Consider the following 27,630-nt stretch of genomic DNA (forward strand, 5'->3'; position numbering starts at 1 on the left):
TTTGGCTCCTCGTGTCCTGCTGTCTCTCTAATCTCTAATGTCCACAGTGGTGGATGAATTACAAAAACCATGTGCTTGAGTTAAAGTAGAGATGCACTCAGTAAAATATCACTCCAGTAAAACTAAAAGTCTCCCTTTAAACTTTCACTTGAGTAAAAGTACAAAAGTGCCTTCAAATGTACTTAAGTATCCAAATGATTTATTACGGCTATAATGTTCCTGTTATAATTTTTATCACAAGACTCTTTAATCAACTCGGTTTATGTGAAAAGACTCGAATGTTGCTCTCAGCACACTGATCTATTAATTGAATGATATTAATGAGTCAAACACTTTGATTTCTATTAATATTATTATTATTTTCAACTACTTAAAAATAATTTATGCAAATCAGAGTCTGGAGTTTCTTCCATCATTTTATACTTTGAAAATTTAGTACTTGGTGTTGAATTGACGTTGTACAGTATGTAGGTGATAAATAGATACACCAAGCACCAATAATACCAGTGCACACCCTCTGCCCTGATTGGTGGATTGCTGCGTGTTTGACCAGTTTTTATCCGCTCATAAATAAAAAGGTAACGACTGATTTTGCTCAATGTAGTAAAAAATAAAATATTTGCAATGAAGTGAAGTTAAAGTCTCCCCAAATTGGAAATATTTCCGTAAAGTAGAGATACGCAATAAAGCTACTTAAGTACAGTAATGAATTACCTTTACTGTCCACGTCTAGAGCGCCATTTGAGAGCACATGGTCTCATGATCCAATACAGGAAGCACAAAATCTCACTGCTCTGTATTTCCACTTCCTACAGTACACCTGAGCTGTACATCCCAAAACATAAACACTTTATTAAGATGGAAAATTTCACCTCTAACTGTTACAAAAGGCAAACAACGGAGACCAAATAAAGCATTTAATAAACATCGTATTCTTTCTTCTTTTTTTGTAATCAATGTACAGCAGCCACCTTCCAAGCACCTAGTTAAGTTAGAAAACATTAGAACGATATTCTTTCATAGAAAAATGTAATACGTCATTGCCACGGTGTGTTAATGAGGAATTATCGACACTGTCCCATCACTTTGCCAGAGGGGTGTTTTATGCTGGCAATTTGTGAAGAATAGCTTTAGAAATAAACACCATTTGAGCAACTGCTGCAGGCATCATTATATAATCAGCTCTAACAGTACAGATGCTATCAATACTTTGTGAGCTACATATCCGTCATAAAGTTCACCCAGGGGGAAAACTGTAAAAGCAGACATAGATACAGATCATATTACACGTATCGGACTAATAAACAGGAAGCAGTAATTTATGAAAATGTATATATTGCAGTGCCCAGTTGTTCTACTGCATATAAATTAAATCACAGAATCTTTGGTTTCACAAATCTAACAATAGCTTCCCATTGGATCCTCAGAGAGAAGGAACGTTTCAGTAATATCTACTATCTGGTTGAATCTATGCCATCCTCAAGGTCCGTGTGAATGTGGTTCTCGATGCAGGAAGTTGCTCCAGAGGCCGTGAGAACTTTCTAAACCCATGAAGCCTAGAAGAATTCACCAGCAGGTGTCAGTACACACTTTATCCAGGATTTCAGTGCTGACCTACCCCAGTGTTTCCTAATCCTGGTGTTGGGGATTAATACACCTCACACACACACACACACACACACACACACACACACACACACACACACACACACACACACACAGGGACTTCAAGGTTATGAATAGAAATGGCTCCAACATGCCAGTTTGGTCTCTAAAGGGTTCTGTCAACAGAAAGTTATCAAAAATATCACAGTACATGTGAAAATGACAGGATGTATTGAATCAGATGCTTGTGAGGATGGAAATTAAACACAATCTGGGTTGCAGATAAAAATAAAACTACTTACATTTACATTTACATTTGCGGCATTTAGCAGACGCCCTTGACCAGAGCGACGTACAAAAGTGATTTGAGTCTCTAGCAATGAATAAATCCACACTGGTACGCAAGATTACAAACTCAATATAAAAAGTTATTAGTATAAGTATAAATACATAATATCTATACAGTATTCTAGATTAAAATTCTTTTTTTCTGATATATAATACAGTTAATTTTAATGTAATAAAAATTGGTCTACAGTGATAACTTTCCCTTTAAAATTCCCTTTAAAAAAAAAAGTGTGTAACTTAAAATGTAAGTAAAATACACTGAATACTGCAATGAAAATTAAATCTCAATTCCAATGCATTTCCAATTTTTTTAAATCATTTGTAGTATTGAATATTTGTCATATGTACACTTTGATCTGTATGTATATATTTTTATTTCTTTAGTATTCATTTATTCTTGTTTACATTCACCTTATGTTTTATTGCATTGCTGTCTGGAACGGTACATACATTTTCGCCCAATAAGCATATTTATACTTCTCTTTGTTTACTTTTTTCACCCAATCATTACATCATCCCATTTGATACATTCTGGAGTCCTAAAAGAAAAAAAGGAGAAACCAAAAGGCAACCCTGGCTATATATTATCACTGTGGCAAAGAATAGAAAAAATAAAACCACTGACCCAAATTTCTACCAGTACCTTAAGCACTACATAAATGTACCTAATAAACAGAAAGAAATGCTGAATCTGTGTAAAGTCTGGAATTATGATGCAATTTGTCCTAATGAAACATCATTTTATAAACTTTCCCATGTCAGGTGTAATTGTATAATGTCCTTAAATGTTAATTATATGTGTAAGTATGTGATTATATAAATTATTTCATTAAATAATGAATAATGAATTTATTCAAAATGAATATTTTTAATATATGAATTGATTATAGGTATACATTTGTTCATGTGGCAGTATATCGTTTTTTTTTTAGTTTTTTTTTATCAAAGCCGTCTATTGCACAGAGATGATCTTAAGACTCAAAACCAGTCCTCGTTTTGACTCATAGTTTGAAGAACTTCTCAGGCTTGCCGTCTTCCACTGCTTCGAAGAACGCTTGGTAGTCCTGTGACCACAGAGAGGAGAAATAAAGCATGATGATTTCATCCCAAGATGATTGTGTCAGAATCAGAAACAGCTCAGATTTTCATAATGTATGTCAAAATAGTCGTATATAGTGACCAAATTTAGTACTAAATTTAGGTGTGTGTGTGTGTGTGTGTGTGTGTGTGTGTGTGCGTGTGTGTGTGTGTATGCACTGATGTAAATTTCCATCACTCTAGATGTTATTGTGTTTTTAAAGGGCGTTTTTAGTATGTCCTATTTGCTTAAAGGCATATTAGGTAACAGCAGGCAAACATTTGTGAAACACACACACTTACACACTTACACACTTACACACTTACACACTTACACACACCCCTGTCTTTTCGTAAACTGATCAGTTAACAGCCAAGAACACACCCAAAGCAATGTAAAAGCAACATCTAGGCATCAAAAACTAATTTTAAAGCCCATTTGGGCTAAACTGGTATATAGATGCACATCTACAGAATCGAGAATAAATGTCCTCATAAGACAGGAAAAAAGTGCCCTTTTTACATGATGAACAAATACTAGAACCTCATGTTATAACCTGTTATATTTTATGATGCAGATAAAGCCCCAGGTCTTCCCTTCATTTAACTACAGATACGGAAAATGGCTACTGTGTAAATCCTGCATTCATTAATGCATACTTATATATTGTGTAATATTAAATTAACAGCAGGGGCAAAAAGGTGGGGCGATGCTTAGAACAGGGGATCAAGAGCAGCTATTATGGCAGCAAGATGAATCTACAATGCATCATGGTAGGGGTGCCAAAATTTTTATGTTTATAGAGGGCTGATGAAAACTGCTTCATATTTTGTAACAAAATATTTCAAAATAGATTCGTTTTTTGTGTGTTTTAAAATACTGTAAAATACGTTGTACTAAAAAAATGTTTTTTATTGGTGCCTGCTCAGGATTTTGCCCAGACATGTTGAGATCAGAACAGAAAATTGATCCATATGGAAGAAGGTGTTGAAACATGCAGACTGCCAGCTTTCATAGATGTCCAACAATTGATAAATAAATGTTTGATTGGTGAATATTGTACCCTAATTGGAGTAGCTGTTTAGTGGGATCATGATCATGACAGAGATGATTATGTGGCGTTTAGACACTGGACCTCTTTGAGTGTTTAAAGTCTCTGGCATGTCGAATCTGGTGTTGGATCTGTAATGATCGCAAATATTGAGCTATTTTATGAGTTGCTCAGTAGCTCCTAGTTTTTTTTTATTTATTTTTAATTTATGATTTTGTATCCCATTAAATGAATGACGGCTGATACACAATATATTATTATATTTATGATTAACAATCAAATGATCAATTAGTTAGAAACTAGTTGCCATAAATGTGCCATCAGTCGTCTTCTTATTAATGACTTGTTTGCCATTGACTCAGTGTTGCTGATGTAAAGAAACCATTCATTACCAAACACCAAGTAACTAAATTAGTATATAAGTAGGATTCATTCACAAACTGTTCAACATTAAACTGTTACTTTAAAACTAACCTTCATCTGGGAAATGACAGTAATATTTATTACTGGTGAAGGAACAGATCAAATAGACCAACTGATGGAAGGTTTACGAAGAAATTCCATGCTCCTTTGTAAAAGTGAGTATGTTTGTTTGTATTTAAAATAAAAAAATACAGTAGTTTACTTTAATACACTTTGTTTTGTTTTTTAAAATCCATTTTGATGTATTTGTGCCCAACAAATATATATATATATATATATACCACCACCATGCTTCACTGTAAGGATGGTATAGTCCAGGCAATGAACAGTGCCTGGTTTCCTCCAGACGTGACTCTTAGCATTCAGGCCAATCTTTGATTTTCATGGTCTGAGAGTCCCTAAGGTGCCTTTTGGCAAACTCTGTAAAGACGGGCCTTTTACAGAGAAGTGGCTTCCGTCTGGCCACTTTATCATACAGGCCTAATTGGTGAAGTGCTGCAGAGATGGTTGTTCTTCTAAAGGGTTCTCCTCTTTCCATAGAGAAGCACTCAAACTCTTTCAAAGTGACCATCGGGTTCTTGTTTACCTCCCTGACTACAGCTCTTCTACCACGATCGCTCAGTTTGGCCGGGTGGCTCAGCTTTAGAAAGAGTCCTGGTGGTTCCAAACTACAGACAATTCTACAGACAATTCCTTGGACTTCATGGCTTGGGTGGTGCTCTGACACACACTGTTAACTGTGGGACCTCATATAGACAGGTGTGTGTGCCTTTCCAAATCATGTCCAATCAACTCACTTGACCACAGGTGGACTCCAATCAAGTTGTAGAAACATCTCAAGGATGATCAGTGTGTCACTCAATTTTGAGTGTCACCACAAAGTTACATTATAAGTTATATTAAAGTTATAGTTTAAAAATTTTTTTTTATACATTTGCAAAGATTTCGAACAAAGACTTTTTTCAAGCTGTCATTACGGGGTTATGTTTGTAGAATTTTGAGAAACAAGGTAATATATAAAATGCTGAATTTTGAGGAATACGGCTGTAACATTACAAAATGTGGAAAAAGTGAAGCGCTGTGAATAATTTCCGGATGCACTGTAAAGCTATGTAAAAGATAATCTAGAACATTCTATGAATTTACTATTCATAGGCCTTAATCTTCTTTTACTGTAAAACTCCACCCTGAATATAATCACTCTGTGTTTATACTGTAACACGATATCTTGCTAATTATTTGTGGACACCTAACTATCACACCTACATGTCCTTGTTAATCATCCGATTCCAGATTTCACTCTTTCTGTTGTAAAATCCTTTATTTTTCAGCAAAGTCTTTCCACTAGCTTTTGTAGGGATTTGTCACCTATTCTTTGTTTCAGCTCAAACCTGGACCCTGTAGGGTTTAAAAGGTGAGCAGGCCATTAAGTGAAAAATGTTGCATGTGTATGTTCGGTTATCTTGTCATATATTACACATATTACTCTTTCAGTTATAAATACACATCCAATTTGTTGATCAGACATTTCGCTTAATATTGTCAAACCCACTACAATGTTTTTTTTTCCATCTTTCAGGCTTAAATAGATACTTCAGAAAGGATTTCAAGCTAAAAACAAATTCATTGAATTGAACTCTGCTCACAGGAATATGTCCTTAAAGTAACTCACCCCGCAGTATTTACTTCCATTAAAGACCTGAGGAGGCATGGCTTTGGGGTTTCCCACCTTCTGCCTCATCTCATCCCTCAAATCTGTGCTCTGAGTGATGTCCTTGGCGAAGTACTTGATGCTCTTTGAATCAAGAAACTGCAAGATTTCAGCCTGCTGTTGCTTTACCTGTAAATAGGATTCGATTTCAAACAGTAAATACAAAGTGGTTCATACACTTTTAGCTGTTTATCTCATCTAGAAAAGCACCAGTGAAGTTTTTTATTCTGACCAAGCAGAAGTCACACCTCATTTCCAGAAAGCCAAGATTAATTAATTAGGTGGAAACGAGGCGTACAATGGCTCCTGCTTAATTGGAATGAAAATTTTGCGAATACGATTTTAACTGCTTATCCATTTATTCTATACTTATTTTTTGCTTTCAATCCTTCTATTTAAGACTACTTTGTTATTCTTATTCAATTATTTACAATGTTTCGAATGCTTTCATATGGACTTATAGTCCAAAGATACTATGTGAACAGGACATCTTTTTTTACTTACTGTTGATGTCTCTGAAATTTTTACCCTAGGTTGAAAAAGTAGGAAATGATAATTACAATACTAAATATATCAAACTGCAATGACAATATTAAAGAGGTTAAAGAGTTTGGGTAAAAGAACTACATCATAAACTGCTTTTCAGTTTATCCAGAACAATTAAAGCGACTCAGGCATTATGTGGCGCCGTGGTATAGCCGTGATTATACAGTTTTTTTTCACACAGGATGTCAGGATGCCTGTATAACGCCAAGGACCTAATCTACTCTTAATGTGAAACTACATTCGAACTCTTTCCCTCACCATTTAATTTTACAATCTCATACTCCAATGATTAGGTAGTGGTGCAAACAGAATGAAATGCAACTAGACGATGAAGCTGTGCTGATTTTGAGGTTGGTATTAACTTGAAAGTACCAATGAGAGAGCCATAAATCCCATTGCACTACTATTAGCAGGTAGTCAAACAGCATTGTGTGTAATGTACAGTAGGAAACCAGAGAAAGAAAAGAATTTCAGTTATTTTATAACAGAATGAATGTTGGACACAGTTAGTTAAAGATTGTTTATTATAAGGATTTCCTGTAAACGGTTATAGAAAGAAGTAATGAGATTTGAAGGAATTATGAATTTCTAAGCAACTTGTTTTAAAAAATAAAACATTTATTATAAATGAAAGTAATAGAAAATATGCTGGTATTTTACCTCTCTGGAGCCACTTGCACTGCTGTAATACACTGTAATAGACATGGTGTAGCGTAGAAAAGATGATCTGACAGCAGCGACAGACTGAAATGTAAGTGTAGGTGTGTGTGTGTGTGTGTGTGTGTGTGTGTGTGTGTGTGTGTGTGTGTGTGTGTGTGTGTGTTTGTTTGTGGTGTGCTTGCTAAATTACTCAAGGACCAGGTAGGCAGGTTCTGGCATGATTACTACCTCAGCCACACCTCATACACACACACACACACACACACACACACACACACAGTTCTCATAGTGTATGTCTCAGCTTGATTGAAAGTAGTGTTGCATGGAGGTGATATGGGTAATAAAATGTGTGTGGTCATAATGTGATTTTTGAGCATTGCTTCCACATTTAGTCCCAATTTACTCTTATAATTCCCTCCACTCTTCTGGGAAAGATGTTACACCAGATTTTGGAGTGTGCTTATAGATATTTGTGTTCATCAGACACAAGGGTGTTATGAAAGGCAGGTACTGATGTAGGTGAGGAGACCTGGGGTGCAGTCAGCGTTCACATTCATCCCAAAGGTGTTCAGTAGGGATGAGATCAGAGTTCTGTAGCAGCAAGATCTTCCTCTCCAAAGCATTTAAACCATATGTTCATGAAGCTCACTTTGTGCACAGATGCATCGCCATGCTGGAACAGGTTTGAGTTTCCAAGTTCAAGTGAATGCAAAATTGTATTATATCGCATCTAAAGACGTCCTGTACAATTTAGTTCCTGCAGCTTTGTGGTAACAGTTTGGAAAAGAACCACAGGAAAGGTCATATATATATATATATATATATATACAGCAATATGCAGGTTATAAAATATAACAAGACATACTATAATAGGAAAATAATCAATGATAAAAAGAAAATTAAATGCAGAAAATTAAAGTGTCCTACAGTGTGAAAACCTGCTGACTGTTACAGTGAAAAATTGGGGAAATTCTTCTATTATATATGGTTTTATGATAATAATCATGGCTGATCCTGCGCTCTAAAACCAACTTGCTAACATTGAAGGGATATACGAATTATAAATATATATTCATGAAAACATATATAAGGTGTATAAATAATATAATAAAATAATAATACATATATAATTAATATATATTTATCTTCTATAAACCATGTGCACTGAATCACTACCTAAACTAATGTTCAAGCGGCTGTTAATTGACTGATAATTGTTACAAAATGAATCAACAACGTCTTATTGACCAATCAGAATCAAGAATTCAGCAACACTTTTATACAAACCATTAAAATAATTTGGTCTTTTTGCTCGAATACTTTAAACAGGTATCCTTACGGTATGGAAAAGCAAGTAGCAACTTTAAAATACCTTTGACACATTAATGCATTAACTGTTTTTGGCGTTGGATTTCTTTTCAGGAGGTCTTGAGTTTAAAACCCAGCACCACCTAGCTACCCCTGTGTACCCCCATGTCTTAGAATGCTATTTTATTTCCAGTTATAAACCCCACTGTGCTGCAGTGAAAGAACGTGTTAAAACCTACACACTAGTGGTGTGCTGAGGCAGTAACCTATCAAGATGAACAGGTTTGAAGCTTGACATATTGCTGGTAAAACCTGTAATACTGGTAAAGGTACTGGAGAGGAAACAAACAAGTGAGCAGTAGATAGAACTTGATAGTCATTTATAGTCGTAGTACAGGTTCACAGCAACGAAATGCAGTTTAGCATCTACCAGAAGTGTGAAGTCTAGCATTGTGCAAATGAACAAAATGCAGTTTAATATTCACTAGACATAACATTCCATCACTACCAGGCAACAGATTATCACTAGAGACCCACAGGGGTGTTACAGTTTCATCTATAAGCGGTATAGTACAGTTCACATTATAACCATTCAGAATGTCTATAAGGGTTTCAGATGTTTTGAGCAGGGAGGTAAACTAGAAGCAGAGAAACCAGGGCCAAAGTCAGGGCCAGCAATAGGTTGCCATTTTCATGTCCTTTGATTGGATGTTTGGAGAGTGCACTAGCAAGCTACAAAGCTCAAATATTTATGTTTGGATTTAATAACTAAGATTTTATTCCATAATGTCTGACAGAGGAGAAAAAATTGACATGTTCGCAGATACACTTATGAGTACATTTACAGGGTGGATTTCACAAGAAAAGCTGGACTTCATAAGGAAAGGTCTTCTTGAACAGTCATTTTAAACAACTTTTTCTTTCCTGTAGAATTTGCACAAAACACTCGATTTTTAAATCCCCAGGAAAACTGTAACGCCCAGAAAAAAAATTGAGGGAAACCCAGGGGTCGTTTTATGAGGTCAATATCGATGCTAGAGGTGATGAACCTCATGCGTGGCGGTGCAGCTGTGGCTACAGTGAAAGGAGCCTTGCTGAATTGTGTTCATTGTGTTTCTTGCTTTAGTAATGTGTTCAGTCTCACCGCATGAGATTCCTGTCTGTGATTTGCCGCTCTGTTCTACTGCGTTTCTCTAAATTATTGATGTTTTTTATAGCCGTGGCATCATAATGATGTTATTAAGAGGTGGATTGACTCTGGTAGGACACCACTAAAGACCTGGGTGTGAAATGCACACAAAGGCCACTGATATACGCCTCTAGATGATTGACTTTAAGGAGTTATAACAGTAGAATGATGTACAGGATAACACAATGCTTGGTGCCACACCAATGAGAATGAGTTCTCTTAAATTTGGTTCCTCTTAAGGGTTTCTTCCTCATGTTGCCTTGAGGGTTTATTTTCCTAGCTATCGCCGGCTTGTAGCAGTGGGCTGTTCTTGAACGATCAATTCATTTTGAACAAGTCTTTAATGTGTCTCAGAAGAACGAGTCATATCAAAGAGTCTCTGTAGGTTGTGTACAGGAAACTAAGCAGTTCATCTCATGAGTCCTCTGATCGAGTCTTTTGAACTTCATAGATGCTACACAATGCAAGTGATAATAGAACTACTGACACGGACCAGAAGATATGAGAGGTGAAGCTTCTCATTGTGTTTAATATCATTTAGCTGCATTACCATATTTTCATTATTGGAACGATAGACAGTGTTGGTGTATGTAGACGTCTAGACATGTTGGGGGTCCGACTTATTAAAAATCAAACATTTTATTCGATTTCTAGTTAAATGAACTTACTGAGTCAAAAAAATAAAAAATTTAATTTTGATGAGAGATTCAACAAACCAAGTCACTAAAATAATCAGATTTTCTTAGTGGGCATCCGAATGTTCGGAAAAGTTTGTAACAATAATCATTGTTCAAAACAAAAGCTCAGAACCAGAAAATGGTCTTGAAGGGACACAAGTCATCACAAGTGAACAAATGATTATTATGGGGGAAAAAAAGTTATCATAGTATTATTTTTCAGCTCAGAAATACAATAAACACACCGTGGAGCGCCGACTAGTGGTGGAGAAGATATACATTTAATCTCTGAATATATAAACATTATATATTTATATATATTTAGTAAAATAAAAAAATAAAACTTAAAAGATATATAGCATATAATTTAAAAAATATTAAAAAATACGTATAATTAATGACGATCCTGAGAACATTTCGGTCAGGCACTTTGCGGGACACCTCGCGGGTCCTTTCGCTATTAAAACATTGTCGCGCGGTGATGACGTCCTCTTTCCCCCGCTGTCAGAGGGACGATCGGGTGAGTTTTTCCGGCCTCCAGTTAAAATCCGTTTAATATAAAATCCATCCGTAAATAAAACGGTTTCAAAGTGTAACTCAGAAGTAGAATATGAACATGAACTGGTTTATTTGTGTTCATTTCAGAGTTTTGTGTCCAGCGTCCATCGCTAATCTACAATGGCCGAGGAAGGGTAAGCGTGACTGCTACACAACCGTGTTTACATCAGTACACAAATAAAGGGTTAGAAAAGGAACAAATTGTGCAGTTTGTATAGGATTTAACACGTGCGTTTACACGCCGAAATGCGTATTTTGTAATTTACTACACAACTGTCACGTGACTGGGATTAGTTGTGAATTGCTATGATCTCTATAGCAACCGATCCTTCATTCATCCCCTCATTCAACTATTGCTCCTCTCTATTATCTAAAATGTGTGTACATGAACAACAAATGCACGTGTTGGCTTGCATACACTTACACACAACTATACATATGTATTTGTATACATTTGTGCAAACACGTGTGTGTGTGTGTGTGTGTGTACACACGTTTATATACTCATACCCTGACGTGTATCCTAACCCTATTCTTTTTTTATATTTAATTTTCTTTACACTTTATTCATACAAATTATGCATATTTAATGATCCAGGCCTCATTAATATTCATGTTTCCCCAGATATGTAAATTTTACATGGAAGCTTCTGATTTAACTGTAAATTCATGTTAAATCTATATATCCTGCACTTGCTGTTATTGCACTCTGGTTAGACCCAAACTGCATTTTGTTGCATTGTACTTGTACATGTGTAATGACAATAAAGTTGAATCTAATCTAATCTAATTTGCATAATTTGAACTCTGACCTGGGAGTTTGTATCGCATAAACTCTTCTTTTCATTCTCGAGACAAATCAACCAATTCTATAAACGTAAATCTTTACAAATCCGCCTGGTTTGTGGCATCTCCATGTATGTGAACATGTGTTTTTATTCATTTTAATTTTTGAGCTTAGTGTTTTAAGTGAAAGTTGTAATGTGCTTATTAGTGTTTTATAATTGCAAATTACATTTTGCATCCTTATGGTGAACCTTTTTGAAGGAAGCCACCATCATTTGGAAGAATACTGTGGATTTTAGTTGTTTTGAGACTCCATGTGCATTTTCTCAAGTCAGTTCACATAGTGTAGAGAAAAGCATTGTATATGAAGAGATGCTCTTTGTCTTGATGGTGAAGGTTCAGTCCTCAGCTGCTATGATGACTCTTATGGTCTTTAGTCGGATACCCCTTCACTCTCTTCATGAGTGAGACTTCGGGTCTGAGCATGCTGCTGGACGTTGCCTATGAAAAGCTTTTTGTTTTTCCTCTTGCGTTTATTGAATTTGTATTTTTGTTTTTTCTACACAGCATTGCTGCCGGAGGTGTGATGGATGTGAACACCGCCCTGCCCGAGGTGCTGAAGACCGCACTCATCCACGACGGACTCGCTCGTGGAATCCGGGAGGCCGCCAAGGCTCTGGATAAGTAAGAAAACTCGGGTTTTTATCGCTCTGAAATCTACTCATGCTGCATCTGTGATGATGATTTGGCTCCCTCTACTGAAGCCTTTGAGGAAAACCGCCAACTTGTTACCCAAATTCTTTCTGAGGTGTTGCTGAGTGTTCATCAGAGGACTGGAGTTGAGAATTTTGCCTCATTATCTTTTTATTTCTAGGCGCCAGGCTCATCTGTGTGTCCTTGCCGCCAACTGCGACGAGCCCATGTACGTCAAGCTGGTGGAGGCTCTGTGTGCCGAGCACCAGATCAACCTGATGAAGGTATGCGTGTTTAGCTCAGCTCTTCTAAACAACTCAGGGTTGTGTGTCTGTGATGACAATATGGCTCCCTCTACTGAATCCAGTGAGGAAATTGCCTTTGTTACCCAATTGTTTCTGAGACACACTGACATGAATAAAATCTTCAGCTGGGCTACAAAAAAAATTCCCGTTTTTATACGTATATTAAATATGCACCGGTAGTCCTCCACTTGTGCTGGAGATAAGTTCTGATGACTCCATCGTTACTTAAACGTAAGTCTAGACAAGGCCTAGACTACAGTCTCAACGTATGATCAGTTTGGAGTACTGTAATTGAACTTATAACAATACATAATTTAGCAAACGTGCAATTTACACCATATTGTATTAAAAATACAGTATATTAGAGATTGAACATTCGATTAGCTGGCTGATTAATTGGGACGTGTTTTTTTTTATATATAATTTAATCTGCGTCAACTAATTGTGCTGCAAATTAGGCAGATGATTAGTGTGAGAGAACATAACTTTCCCATACCACCAGGTGGCAGTAGTCGGTATTCCTCAGTCCGGTATTCCTTTATTCCTTTTTGCTATGTAAAAAGTAGGTAAAAGAAAATGTACACTAGTTTTAGGAATTTCTTGGAATAAGACGTTTCCGATCAGAGTTGAGTTCAAATCCCAGCACCACCATCTGGACCTTTTTGGGAGGTTTTTTACTGCCCGGTTTTCTAAATGTGAATTGTAAATAGTTCTGGAAAGGGGCATCTACCAAATGCCATAAATGTCGTGTGCAAATCTCTCATCTGCTCACACCATGTACTTGATGGTGCTAATGGATTAATTAAGAATCAGACATTTCCATATGATAAAATTCATTGAATCTGATCAGTTGCCTTTATTTGGAATGTGATGCACTTCAGAATCTGTGGCAGGACTTTTTTTTAAAATTTGGCTTCCATGCTATGGTGCACATTTTTCATATGTACCCACCTTCTGACTGAACCAAATGTTGAGGTTCTTCTAAAAATCTGGTTTATTTGAAACTTGTGGAAAGTTCCTCTCTGAAATGCTCACACAGTCCTTGTTTTCTTCTTACAGGTAGATGACAACAAGAAGCTGGGTGAGTGGGTTGGTCTATGTAAGATCGACAGAGAGGGCAAACCCCGCAAGGTGGTGGGCTGCAGCTGCGTTGTAGTGAAGGTGAGCGACTTCATTTCCACCTTTTTAGTTTTCTTACAAGTTTAAATCAGTTTCCTTTGGAAGCAGCTTGAGATGCGAGACGTGATTTGCGGCTCGGTTTTCGAGCAGGTTTCAGCCAGAACGAGTCCAGACACTGGCTTTCTATGCCTTGTGCCTGTTTTTTGTTTGTTTACTGGCGAGAGCACGAGCCTGAATCACGAGCCTCGAGATCCAAACGTGGTCTCTGAGGTCCCCAGAAAGGGCAACAAACGAATAACGATGTGTAGTAATCTATTGCCTCACTCCTTCACTGTGGGGTTTTAATAACCTCGTGTAATTGAGTCAACCCTTTTTTAACCTCATAACTTTTTATCATCTCTAACGTACACTGCCGTTTTCTTCTGCAGGATTACGGCAAAGAGTCTCAAGCCAAGGATGTCATCGAGGAGTACTTCAAATCAAAGAAATGAAGAACCGAATAAAAGCCTTTTGAAGATATTTCTTGCAACGTGTCTTCATTCAACGAAACTTTGTGTAGATCAGCTTTGATCACAATCTGAAATAGGAGTCGTAGACGCTGCTTTCACAATCTAGATTAAAAAGGTTTTTCTTATTGTGTAAGATGAACGATCTGTTGAGCAGCAGTCAGAGATCCACTCGATAAAATATGACTCCAGGAAAAGTCTCATTTTTAAACTTGTAGTTGAGTGAAGGTACAAAACTGTTTACCTTCAAATGTACTAAAGCATCCAAAGTACTATGATTTATTATGGCTATAATTTTCCTATTGTTTTTACCACAAGACTATTTACTTAATCAGCTCAGTTTACTTGAAAATACTCTGTTCCTCTTAACACACAGAGCTATTAATAGGATGATAATGAGTCAAACACTAATTGATATTTATTAAATTGATCACAAGCCCAAAAACGTCTTTTTAACTGCTTCAAAAAAATCATGTGGTGAATTAGAAGTTTTGTAACTGAAGCTGAACTATATTTTGGTGATTGATGCCACCAATCAAAACTACCCTGAGTTTTTATCCACTCGTAAATAAAATTAGAACGACTGATGCTGCAAGAAACGTATTCGAGTAAAAGGTAAGAGATTTGATTTTGAAATGTAGTGAAGTTAAAATATCCCCAAATAAAAATACTTTGGTAAACATACACCAAAAACCTACTCAAGTACAGTTAAGAATTACCATGTAGTACTAATGTGAGCTACTCAAACTTGTATGAAACCAATGGAAATGTTATGTTAAGTGTTTCTGATCAACATCTCCAGTCAGAACTTTAAGATAACGTAAAGCAAATTCTCCTCGGTTCCACCTAAGTTCAGTAACGCAACTAAGTGGATAAACACTACCCATCCCAAGGTATCCTGAGGTTGCCCCAGTCATGTCCCACCTTATGAAGATTGTGGACCTTTTAAAGAAGTAGCTGTCGACCCCACAAAAAAATCCCGAACCATCTAGAGATGTACCAGTGCCAATTGGATCCCTCTTCATGTGGAGTTTGGACATTGGACCTCTTTGAGTGTTTAAAGGCTCTGGCATGGAGAATCTGGTGTTGGATCTGTGATGATCGCAAATGTTGAGCTATTTTATGAGTTGCTCAGTAGCTCCTAGTTTTATAACCATAAAGACTGTATATGACTGTAGAAAGAACATCACTTATAATCTTACACTCCAGTGCTCATGTTAGTTCTCACTCTCCAGTGTTCTGTATTGTTTAAAGACTATAATCACACTCTTGATGTCACCCATATGAGGATGGGTTCCCCTTTTGAGTCTGGTTCCTCTCAAGGTTTCTTGACATCTAAGGGAGTTTTTCCTTCTCACAGTCACCATGGCTGCTCATCAGGGATAAACACACATCGTTCACCTTAACTGTTATATACTGTAAAGCTGCTTTGAGACAATATCTGTTGTGAAAAGCGCTATAGAAATAAACTTGTGATAAAGAAAACCGTGGTCTGTGTGGAAGGGAATTGAAGGAAGTAAATGCATAGTTTTGTATGGTGGATCTGAAGGTCTTAAGCCACACCTGGGCCCTTGAGCAAGGCCCTTAACCCTCAACAGCTTAGTTGTATAAATATGTAAAGTTTCTGGATATGGTGGAATCGATGTAATAAAGCATATTTAAAGTGTAATTAGGTATAAAGGACATTTTGCAATGCTGATTTTAACACTAAGGTATTTTACGTTAAGTTTCAGTGTCCGCTAGCTGGCAATGACCAAATTATCAAGCTGCATGAAAGTTTGTGAAACTTTGCCATTACATAATGCGTCTAATAGTTGGTTATGTGTAGCAAGATGTAGGTCCACATTTTATCTCTTTCTTTCTTTCTTTTAAGTAGTTTCTTTTCTGCACTCGCAGCTTCATAATTAAGATGTTAGTTATTTTTTCACATCAATGTTGCAAAAACAAACAGAAAACAAACTTGGAGTGTTCAATCTTTCATTTTCAGTCTTTGTCTACATACATTTTTAAAATGAACAACAACAACAACAAAAAAAATAAACCCCACACAAAACAGTTCATAAGGCACGACAAATTATACACATACTTCTTTGCCAAAAACTTACAAAAAGACCAAATGAAAAAAAAAAAAAAAAGATAATTATGCAAACAGTCTTTAATGTTCAATTGAGTTCCTGTAAAATAATTTACACGAGTTATTAATGAATCTAGGCAAGATTGTACAAATCTATTGGTGTATAGCGGAGGACGACTGCACTATGGGGTCGAAACTCCTCTGAGCACAGAGCAGTAGATAGAAGGAGTTCTGTTTGTCTCAGATTGCATCGAGATGCAGCGTGTGTATATAGTGTAAGACATTTTGTGAGCGCTTGATGAGCCCGTATTTTGAGCGTTTAAAATCCCCATGTTTTCTTCCCCAAGACTGACTGAGTCTTATTAAGACAGTGCAGAGTTATCTCAGAAGCCAGAGAAATCATAATTAAAAAGACAGAGAACACAAACCAACGTAAAAGGGGACTGCAGTGTAATGTTTCTTAAATAGTTGTACAAAAAAAAAAGGCTTATGATACAGCTGTCGAGTGTTACAGGTACTCGAATTCCAGTGCTTGGTGGAGGGCCAGCAGGTCCGAGTGACTGGATATTCGCCAGAACGGCATGTTGTGCTGCGAGGAGAGAAAGAGATATCGGTTTATTTGGGAACTTGTGTGTACGAGAAAGCAACAGAATCCCATCACACCACAAAACCACCCACAGACAGGTTATGAATTAAAGGAAAAACACTATATATAGAGCCTTCGTAAAGCGCAAATCCACAACGAGTCTTCGTACTAGACTGGAGTGATGAATACTGTTCAACATTTCCCTTTCTGACGGAGATGATTGTTTTTCTCAGTGGCTTCGGAGCGTCGTTTAGATCAGAAATGAAACTTGTTTAAACTCCACATCATGTCGTCACTTGTGCACGTTCTCGTGATCAAATTGAATGCTTTTGTACATTCATTTAATTGACTGTGTACAAGTGTCTGCTGTTTCCTACATTATTACTAGTTTATGTCGTGTTGATCAAAATATATTCAATAGTTTTAGGCCCCAAAACAACTCGGCATCAGTTTATTGCATTGAATGCTAAATGGTTAAACCAGTTGTCATCATCTAATTGATGAATTGTGCAGATGAATCTTAAATGTCACTAATAAAGGCGAGTGAACGGCATTAGATCAACCAATGATCGACTGGTTCTCTAAAACAGGCCAAAGGTGAATCTCATGAACCTTTACTTGGCGACAGAGCAAAATACGGTATTACAATTTCTAAAAATAGACGAGCGACCAGAAAACGAACGAACACTAATACAGTACAGTACAGTAAAGTGTAAATCCGGTCTGGTCTCTTGAAATCAACATCCCATTGTGTGTTTTCAATATATCATTATAATCCAAACCGTAGTTTACACCGGGAAACACTAAAACCCTGCGCCGTCATATTGACAACATGACAACATTTTGAGGATCTTGTTTGTGATGGTAATGAGATGTTCTTTGACACAAATACTTACATTTGAGAGATAAACAGAGGATTTTAAGAAAAGTACAGGCTTTTGCAAGCAATCCAATATGTTCTACTTGAACAAATTGTTTTGAGAAATGCACTTTCTGGCTTGCAAATATTAATAATGATTCAAGAAAAGCTCCAAAGCAACTGGGAAAAACTGTAATTAGTATTACATCACTTCAGAACCTCCCTTAGATGTTCAAGGATCTCATGGCCTAGCTTTTGCATGATCAACCGGTACAATCAGAAGGACTTTGAATTTATTTCCTACTTCAGGGACTCCAGGTGGACTTGATACACATAAGAAGTAGTTAATAAACGCCTAAGTCATTTCCTTTAACTCATCACCTTAATATATAAACTAAGTTGCCAAAGTTTTAGGAACATCTACCATGTACCTACAAACAACCATCAGCTTCTTGCGGTCGAAAACCAACATTAATGAAGAGCTCTGCGAGGATCGACCTAAATCGTGCATGAAAAAAGATGAGTTGTAGTCATATGGTAGGTGCACCTAATAATCCGGCAACTCGGAGTGTATCATTTCCCTTCATTTGGCATTAACAACAACAAGCCTCATTTGTGAATCCCTGAGTGAAACTGGTGGAAAAATTTTTGTAAAGAGAAAAAGAAAACCAAAAAGTCCTGTTGGATTTACAAAGGTTTTCGACATGTTTACTACTGACTCCACCTCTTTTATGTATAGGGTGCCATTACTTTTGCATTAATAGAATGGACAGTCATTTAATTTATTATTTGCTCTTTCAAGTCTTTCAAGTCAAAATCTATTATCCAACTTTAATATGCAACAGACAATGCTTTTTTTTTTTTTTTTTTTACAAATAATCTGTAAAAAATATGTATTTTGTAATATTATATATGCACTCTTTAGATCTCATTTTGGAACCCTTTTTTTGACAAATGAGGCACGATGTTTTGCGACCCTTTATTACTTCTATAGACTCTACTATATACACTGTTGGAAACATTTCTTTTGGAAAGGCCACTACTGCAACCAGAAACCCGACAGGCAGATATCACACAATTACACACAGGAGAAGCTGAAAACAATGACACCAAGTTACCCACAATGAAATATCAATAAAGGGTTTATAGAAAGATTACATATGAAGTGGAAAAGTGCTAAGGATATTGCTAAAAATGTCTATAATGTGCAGATTAGCAAAGTTGATTAGCAAAAACAAAACCTCGTACAAACCCTTTATGGATGTCATAATGTAAACATTTTTCACAGAATTAAGAAAATCTTGCCAACAAGCATTTTTCAGTACTGAGTTCACTTTTTTTTTTACAATACTGTTCACAGATCAGACATGAAAATTAGTCAAATCTATCGGTAGTTTAATTTGATGCATGGTGTAGGCTAGTCAAATACAGTTAGTCAAATACAGTAGTTTAATTTGATGCATGGTGTAGGCTAGTCAAATACAGTAGTTTAATTTGATGCATGGTGTAGGCTTCTGTATTCTGTAGTTTATTTTGATATACAAGTTAATGTATTTGGTGTTTTTTTCAAAATACATTTTGATGTATTTTGAAATAAAACACCAAATGCATCAAATTAAACTACTGTATTTTTGTATAAAAAAAATAAAAACACTTTTACAAGGAAGCATGTCATTTCTTTGTAAACCCTCCACCAGTTGGTCTATTTGAGTACACCGACTCAGTTGATTAACTAAGCAATGTTCAATAGCAACAGCTCAGAGTCACCCAATAAATCTAACATATGGGGAGGAAAAGAAGAAGGCCATGAAGTAGGTTTATGAATGTGGTGAGAGAAGACATGCAGGTAGTTGGTTTGAAAGAGACAGATGTAGAGGACAGGGGGTTATGGAGACGGATGATCCGCTGTGGTGACCCCTAATGGGAGCAGTCGAAAAAAGAAGAATTTGAAATACATGTATCAAAAATACTGAACATCCCTTCTAGCATGTCAGTATTTTACTGAATCCTGAGGTAAAAATGTATTGCAATTTTCTCGAGTTGGTTTTGATTTCATTTATTTAATTAAACGAAGCATGCTGAAGAACACAGAACATATTGTTCATGAAAGCAGTTAAAAACAACCTTTGTGACATAGTGCCTTATCAGGCTCCCATTAGAAGATGGTAAATTGTGGCTATAAGGGGATTCACAGGGTCAACAACAGAACTTAAATAATCTGTAGCATGGTATTAATGGCGCCAAAGTGTGCCAGGGAAATCTTCCCCACACCATTATATCACCTCCACCAGCTTGAACTGTTGACTCAATGTAGGTTGAGTCCATTGATTCATGACATATCATCTGGGTGACCAATCTGAAATCGAGTTTCATCAGACCAAACTATCTTTTTCCATTCTTTGGATAGGATAGGTCTTGGTTGACAGAGGTGAAACCTTGAACTGATCTTCCAGATGTTCCAGTACTTCTGTCCATGTAGTGTATTTAACGTCTAATGTATTTGTGACTTATAGTAGTATGAGTGTGAGTGCATTTAAGTGATAGACGGAGTGATAGCATAGTGGTTTAGTCCTTTAGCTTAGTGGTTAAGGCATTGGTCCTTGATTCAGAAAGTCACAAGTTCACATCCCAGCCTCACCAAGCTCCCACTCCTGGGCCCCTGAGTAAGGCCCTTAACCCCTCTGCTGCTCAGTTGTATGAAGGAGGCAAATGTAAGTCGATCTGGATAAAATGCCGTAAATGTAAATGTAGAAAGTGTTTGATTTGGAATCTGACTTAAAATGCATTTATGACAGATTGCTGTAATCTGGAATAAATTGTGCTTAATTTTGTACTAATTCGTATAAATTGTTTCGAAATCTTGACCTTAGTGCTGAAAAATGCTTGTTAGCTGCTGTAAAAATGCTGTAAATTCTCATACAATAAAGAGAAAAATAGACATTGTGCACACACAAACATTCACACACAATGTGAAATACACTGTTTTCTAAAACAGAGGCGTTTAACCAGGCCAGAAATGCTGCTTAGCAGGAATATGGGCTAAAAACAAAACATTATTATTGAACGCATTATGACCCTCGGTTGAACAGCTCTGTTTTGCAACTTGAGAAAGCTCGCTGCATGATTTGCCAGGTTGCAACAACGCACGAGAAGATGCGAAACTGGCAAATCGACGCACTAAACACCATCACCAGCTTATAAACTGAAAAACACAGAAACAACACAGTTCAAGCAGCTGTCAGTGTGAGCTAATGTAAAGCATTGCTAGAGCACACACAGGGAGAAAGTTCACTTTGGGTGATGGTGGCGGTGCGAGGGGGTGGGGTGGAGGGGTTAAAAGGGGTTCACACACTGCTTCCGGGTCGCACGGTGGTGGGTTGTTACCTTGGTAGCAGCCTGCTCCTCTTCCACACCGTCCCCAATAACAACATACACTACCTTCCTGCCAAACCTTTGTATTATTCGCTCAAAGCAACTCTCTTTTCCTGCAATAATAAACAGGGTTAGATGTCAGAGGGGTAAGGGTCGAAAGTCGTGAAAAGTTACCTGGCTGGCCGCGTGCTCCTCATCGCGCCCATCGCCAATCACTACATATGTAACGTTAGTGCCAAACCTGGACACTATACGCTCAAAACAGCTCTCTTTACCTGTGGGAAATACGGCAATGCCTTACAGGTCATGTACAAAACATTCCACCGACAGATACACAGCAGCTTCACTGCTCAGCAAACATTGAACAGAAAGATAAAGCATGATCCCAGACAGAGGAAAGATTTTTTTCTTCTATAAACAATAAAATATGATGGATTCATACAAACACACACCTTTAAAAGGTGTCCTGATATTTCAATCCACATAGAAAGAGTAGCAAGTGAGGAGAAGGGGGTTTGTGTGTGTGTGTGTGTGTGTGTGTGTGTGTGGAACAGACTTTGGCTCAGACTCTATGTGTGTGTGTGTGTGTGTGTACAGATGATCCCCGAGTTACAATGGTTTGACTTACGATCTTTTCAATCTTATGATGACAGTAACGATAAAAATTTTCTGAACAATATTTACATTTAAATTTTTTTATGATATGTCGGGATGCTGCAGGGATGTTCGTATCTCCTGCCTTGTGAGATGCATTACTCGGTCAAGAGAGGTGACTTGTCTCGGTATTAGAGCATCTATTTTTTCAGTTTTTGCCCATTTTTATCTCTTGTCTCTGTCTTTTTTATCTGCGTCGCCAGACACTGTCGCTCGTCCAAACGCCCGCTGCCACAAACATATACTTACTGTCATTTTGATATATTATGGTCGTGTAAATTGATCTGTTTTACTAAATGATGTAGTGTAATTAGTTACATTATATTAAATGACAGTACACAACCCCATAATGATAACCATTCTATAAGACCCCCGAGTAGAGAAGGCCACGTCTCGATGGGGTCATTGGAACTCATCTTGACCTGAGACTACCTGTAGATGCGTTTACATTTATGCCTATATACATCTAATTTTTACAACTGAGCACTTAAGGGCTAGGGGCCTTGCTCAAGGGCCCGGCAGCGGCAGCTTGGTGGTGCTGTGATTTGAACTAACAACCTTTTAATCAGAAGTCCAATACTGAGCTACAAATTCCCCATATAGAATTCGCAAACACATGGTTGACCAGTGTCGATCTAAACATCAGTGGAGACCAGGCATTTTGGACCCCTGACCTCGTTATCATAGACTGGTGTACCGTTTGAGACCCGAATTATGGTTTTGGAAAGTGTGGGACACGGATTCAGGGATGGCGACCAGTATTTTTTGTTGACTTACCTATTTTAGTTGCGCTGTAGATGTTCTCGATAGGAAAAGCCGAGCCCAGGCTGTAGAGCAGCACCTTAGCCAGAGCTGGTATTAACTGTGTTGTTGTCACCAAGACGTTAACGCAGTTACTCCTAATGCAAAAAAAGAGAGAGAGAGAGATATAAGAGAGAGAGAGAGAGAGAGAGAGAGAGAGAGAGAGAGAGAGAGAGAGACCTTTACACACTGTATTACACACTGTTATTCTTTCTAGTGCAGGTTCTATTACAATTATTGCAACTACTATTACAAAAACTACTGTATTGACCAAAAGACAGGAGGCGGAGCAGAAGGTGTGGAGATTTTTGGCAGGAGTGATGAGGATGGACGGGATTAGAAATATGTTTATTTTGAGGGACGTTTTAGAGAAAAGGTTCAAAGGAGGAACACAGGGCATATCAGTGGAAGGATGCTGAGGATGGAGCTGCCAATCAGGAGGAACAGAGGAAGGTAAAGGAGGAGGTTTATGGATGTGGTGAGCGAAGACATGCAAGTGGTTTGTTTTGGTGACCCCTAACAGGAGCAGCCAAAAGAAGAAAACTATAACAATAACTACTGAGGTGTTGTACTGTAGGACCTGCTGTATCATACTGCTATTTCTTACATAGATTAATTGTTATATTGTTATCCTGGATGGTGATTTCCAAATCAGCATCACTCCCTGCTTCCAGAAGTCCATATAAGTACATATAAGAACATCATAATTTTTATTTCTGGATGTAACTTAAGCTTTAGCTGCATTATTGTATACAATTTTATAGAAGTGGAAAACTAGGTGGAAAATAGGAGCATGCTGAATAGTGAACCATATAGATGATGTATTATGGGACAGACCTGGAGCTGATGATTGACAAGGACTTGAGTGCGGTGGTGAGCCATGAATCCGTCAAAGCCTCGACTTCTGCTCTGAGCTGAAGCCATGCGTCTCTTTTAGCCGGACCCAAAAGTCCTGAGAAAATGGGCCATAAAAAGCACATCCTTCACCAACATCTCAAACACTTCAAAACATTTTTGTATTCTCCATTAGGGACAAAATATATGCACAAAAGTATTGGGACACTGGACTTTTCTAGCCATATGTGGTTCTTCCCCAAAAGGTTAGCACACATCGGGGGGCACATGAAGAATAAAATGTTTCCTTTAATTGAAGCCTGTTCCAGTATGGCAATTCCCCTGTGCACAAAGCCAGCTCCATGAAGATCTGCTTTGGAGTGGAAGATCTGCTTCTGCTCTAAAGCTTCAACCCCATTGAACACCTTTGGGATGAATGTGAACGCTGACTGCACCCCAGGTCTCCTCACCTTCTCACCTACATCAGTACCTGACTTTACTAACACACTTGTGGCTGGAAAAATCTCACAAATCTACACACTCCAAAATCTAGAGAAATGTCTTCCCAGATGAGTGAAGGTTATTATATTAGCAAATGTGGATTAATGTGGAATGAGATGTTCAAAAAGCATAAAGTCAGGTATTCATGAACTTTTGTCCATACATTGGAAATCCCATGTAACATGGAACCATGTTTTAAAACTACAATTGCATAATACTGAATAGTCTTATTGAAAAATTTATTATTTTGTCAACCATAATATGATTCAGGAAACGGTGACTGTTACTAGTATCGCTATAGAGCAAATATTACATTTGTGAAAGCTTTATTTTTGGTAATCGAGGACAAAATAAAGGAATTAATTTAATCAGATTTCTCAAAAAACTTCAAAAATCTCTTCAAGTGCAGTCAGAAAACCTCTGAAAATATGACTTTTATATCACATTATGAACGCATGCATTTCTCTTTCTAGTTCATTTTGTAGTTTATATATTTTCAAACGTGGGTCAAGATTCTGAAGACGTTTTCTAGATCTGAGCTCCTAAAACCGAAGATCTTCACACACCACCTTGACATGATGACTGACCAGGCTGCGTATCCAAACCCATTCGTTCTCAGAGGGTTGAAACTTACCTCCCACGTTGTTTTTATACGTGCAGTACAACTCCTTCACTCGTCTGTAGCGGAAGGCCAGCTTCCTCATCCAGTCTACGCCGCCCCTGACGCCTGTGGCTAAGCAGAGGCTTGCACTAGTCGCAGCTGCATGGAAGCCATCAGTGGCAAAACTGTAAGTACTGCCGATGAAAATAACAATAACAGTCATGTTTTAAACGTACTCCAAACATTCATGTATTACAGTCCAGAAACATGGTGGATTATATTAAAATTTTTATATATATATATATATATATATATATATATATATATATATATATATATATATATATATATATATATATATATATATATATATATATATATATATATATATATATATATATATATATATATATATATATATATATATATATATATATGAGACGAACAGAGTTGAGATGCACCTGAGGTCCTGTCCATTGTCATCAGATGACACGTCATCAATGTGCACCTGATCACATTCCTGTAGAGGACAAACAAACACACACACACAAACACACACGTTTAACATAGGTGAAGGGAAGTGAGTGAAGAAGTGACATCACACACAATCATGTCAAAGACAGGTGCAAGCCCCAGGTGAAGTTTTAATAGAACCCACCAGGGGGCGCCAAAAGCTTGAACTCACACATACACAACATGCATAATTGTTTGTAATAAAAATCCCATTTCAAATTCAGTCCGAACTTGCTGGTTTTTTAACCTCCACTCTTCTGGGAAGATGTTCCACTAGATTTTGGAGTGTTCATGTGTAGATTTGGGTTAGACACAAAGGGTGTTAGTAATTACATACTGATGTGAGGTGAGGAAGTGTAAGGAGGCCTGGGGAGCAGTTAGTGTTCACATTCATCCCAAAAGTGTTTAATAGGGTTTTATTCTGTAATTTTCCTCCTCAATGTGTCATTTCTTCTCACGTAAAAACAGCACAGTACTGAAAGATTATATAAGGTACAAGACGTGCGTAAAGAAAAGGCGTATTTCATCCCTGGCCTATAGATTTATTAATGAAGATAAGAGGAAGAAAAGAAAGAGAGAACATAAGAGAGTACCTCTAAATCATTAAAAAAGAGATGTGTGTCGGCAAGATTAAAGATCATCTCTTCCATTCTCAAGCCCAGCGTCACCGCCATTGGTGCATCCTGCAGAGAAAAAAATAACAAAATCACCATAATCATCATCATCATCATCATCATCATTTTCTTCATCATAATCCCATTTATCACTTTCTTCTTCTTGTTCATCATTTTCAAGACTGTGCTTCTCTTCATCCTCCTCATCATTTTCTTTATCATCAGCATCTTCATCATCATCATCACCATCATCCTCATTATTATCTTATTCACTTAACCACAGCATTCTCATTATCATCACCATCCTCCTCCTCCTCCTCCTCATCATCAATCATCATCATCTTCCTCCTCCACCTCATCAATCATCATCATCATTATAATCATTATCATCACCATCTTCCTCATCATCACATTATCATCAAGCATTATCCTTATTACCATTCTAATCATTATCATTTTCACCATCTTCCATGTCATCATCATTCTCATCATCATCATCACCATCTTCATCATCATCACCACCATTATCATCTTCACCATCTTCCATGTCGTCATCATCATTCTCATCATCATCACCATCTTCATCATCATCACCACCATTATCATCTTCACCATCTTCCATGTCATCATCATCATTCTCATCATCATTTTCATCATCACCATCATCTTCACCATCTTCCTCGTCATTATCATCATTCTCATCATCATTACCATCTTCCTCCTCTTCCTGCTCCTCAATTATCATAATCATCACCATCTACCTCATCATCATCATCATCATCATCATCTTCACCATCTTCCTCGTCATCATCATCATTCTCATCATCATTACAATTTTCCTCCTCTTCCTCCTCCTCAATCATCATAAACATCACCATCTACCTCATCATCATCATCATCATCATCATCATCATCAATCATTATCCTAATTACCATTCTAATCATCATCATCATCATCATTCGGAACTGCATCATCATCATCATCATCCATATCATAATCACCATCATCCTCATCATCATCATAATCACTGGTCGACAAAACAATGTTTTCAGCACAAGCAGATTTGAAACAGGTGCATTTGTATTCACTAAAACGAAGGATAAAAATTAACCCTCTGCAAAATAATCATTTTACGCAAGTAAAAAAACGGTTTATTTTACACGTGAGCGAAACTCGGACTTGGTGACTTTATGTTGAGAAAGCAGACTTAATTTTGTACTTGGAACCTTTTAGGATCTTTCAGGTCCTCGATCTGTGATCATTACACCACAACCTTACCCAAGCTGCCACCTGATGACCTGTTCGTTTTGGTGTCTATGTAACTGAAGCAGAGAGACTTAGAGACGCTTTTACTCGTTTATTGTGGAAAACAGATCATTTGATCAATCTCAATCATTTCCCATCACCATCGTAACATGTTTTTTCGAATCTTGGTCTCAAGTTTTTTTCAACACCCCCACAAATCCACATACTCCGATTTCTCCTCGGTCCTCAGTTTTACACTGTCGATGATAAACTCGTACAGTACACACGCTCTAACTCATCAACCCTCCTGTCACATCTCTGCACACACACACACACACACACACACACACACACACACACTTAAACGAGGAGAATGCAGGCGACTAAAGAAGGGACAGGGTTAAAGAGAAGG

At 37.3% G+C, this 27,630-nt stretch overlaps 2 protein-coding genes and 3 non-coding genes across 8 annotated transcripts in view; 4 read left to right on the forward strand and 1 right to left on the reverse strand.

The window, feature by feature from the left end:
- The first annotated feature begins 11,014 nt into the window (after positions 1 to 11,014).
- Positions 11,015 to 14,576, forward strand: rps12 (ribosomal protein S12). Its single transcript, XM_046869551.1, has 6 exons — positions 11,015 to 11,116; positions 11,242 to 11,288; positions 12,508 to 12,624; positions 12,815 to 12,917; positions 13,998 to 14,099; positions 14,486 to 14,576. Exons 2-6 carry the CDS (start codon positions 11,275 to 11,277, stop codon positions 14,546 to 14,548), a joined length of 399 nt encoding a protein of 132 aa, XP_046725507.1. The 5' UTR covers positions 11,015 to 11,116; positions 11,242 to 11,274; the 3' UTR covers positions 14,549 to 14,576.
- On the forward strand, positions 12,349 to 12,428 carry LOC124399368. The gene has a single exon (XR_006928224.1). It is a non-coding gene; the product is annotated as a small nucleolar RNA SNORD101 (small nucleolar RNA).
- Positions 12,668 to 12,753, forward strand: LOC124399364. Its single transcript, XR_006928221.1, has one exon. It is a non-coding gene; the product is annotated as a small nucleolar RNA SNORD100 (small nucleolar RNA).
- On the forward strand, positions 12,960 to 13,041 carry LOC124399363. Its single transcript, XR_006928220.1, has one exon. It is a non-coding gene; the product is annotated as a small nucleolar RNA SNORD100 (small nucleolar RNA).
- A 1,947-nt stretch (positions 14,577 to 16,523) lies between the features above and the next one.
- eya4 (EYA transcriptional coactivator and phosphatase 4) overlaps positions 16,524 to 27,630 on the reverse strand; it is a 57,372-nt gene continuing 46,265 nt past the window's right edge. For 2 of the 4 annotated variants that reach the window (XM_046869548.1, XM_046869546.1), the window contains 7 exons: positions 25,952 to 26,041; positions 25,307 to 25,365; positions 24,879 to 25,039; positions 23,747 to 23,861; positions 22,886 to 23,007; positions 21,467 to 21,567; positions 16,524 to 17,226 (listed from right to left, as the gene is read on the reverse strand). In XM_046869548.1, coding sequence (XP_046725504.1) covers positions 17,146 to 17,226; positions 21,467 to 21,567; positions 22,886 to 23,007; positions 23,747 to 23,861; positions 24,879 to 25,039; positions 25,307 to 25,365; positions 25,952 to 26,041 — 729 coding nt within the window. In that variant the 3' untranslated portion in view covers positions 16,524 to 17,145. Of the gene's footprint in view, positions 17,227 to 21,466; positions 21,568 to 21,628; positions 21,730 to 22,885; positions 23,008 to 23,746; positions 23,862 to 24,878; positions 25,040 to 25,306; positions 25,366 to 25,951; positions 26,042 to 27,630 lie in introns of all 4 variants that reach the window. The other 2 variants (XM_046869549.1, XM_046869547.1) reach the window with 1 other exon arrangement.

The sequence above is a fragment of the Silurus meridionalis genome, chromosome 16 (genome assembly GCF_014805685.1).
Source record: "Silurus meridionalis isolate SWU-2019-XX chromosome 16, ASM1480568v1, whole genome shotgun sequence".
NCBI classification, from domain to species: domain Eukaryota; kingdom Metazoa; phylum Chordata; class Actinopteri; order Siluriformes; family Siluridae; genus Silurus; species Silurus meridionalis.

What these genes read in the sequence shown, in the direction of transcription:
- rps12 (XM_046869551.1), top strand. An exon ending in ACCAGATCAACCTGATGAAG is followed by an intron (nt 12,918 to 13,997) that starts GTATGCGTGTTT and finishes TTCTTCTTACAG; the next exon opens with GTAGATGACAACAAGAAGCT. An exon ending in GCAGCTGCGTTGTAGTGAAG is followed by an intron (nt 14,100 to 14,485) that starts GTGAGCGACTTC and finishes TTTCTTCTGCAG; the next exon opens with GATTACGGCAAAGAGTCTCA.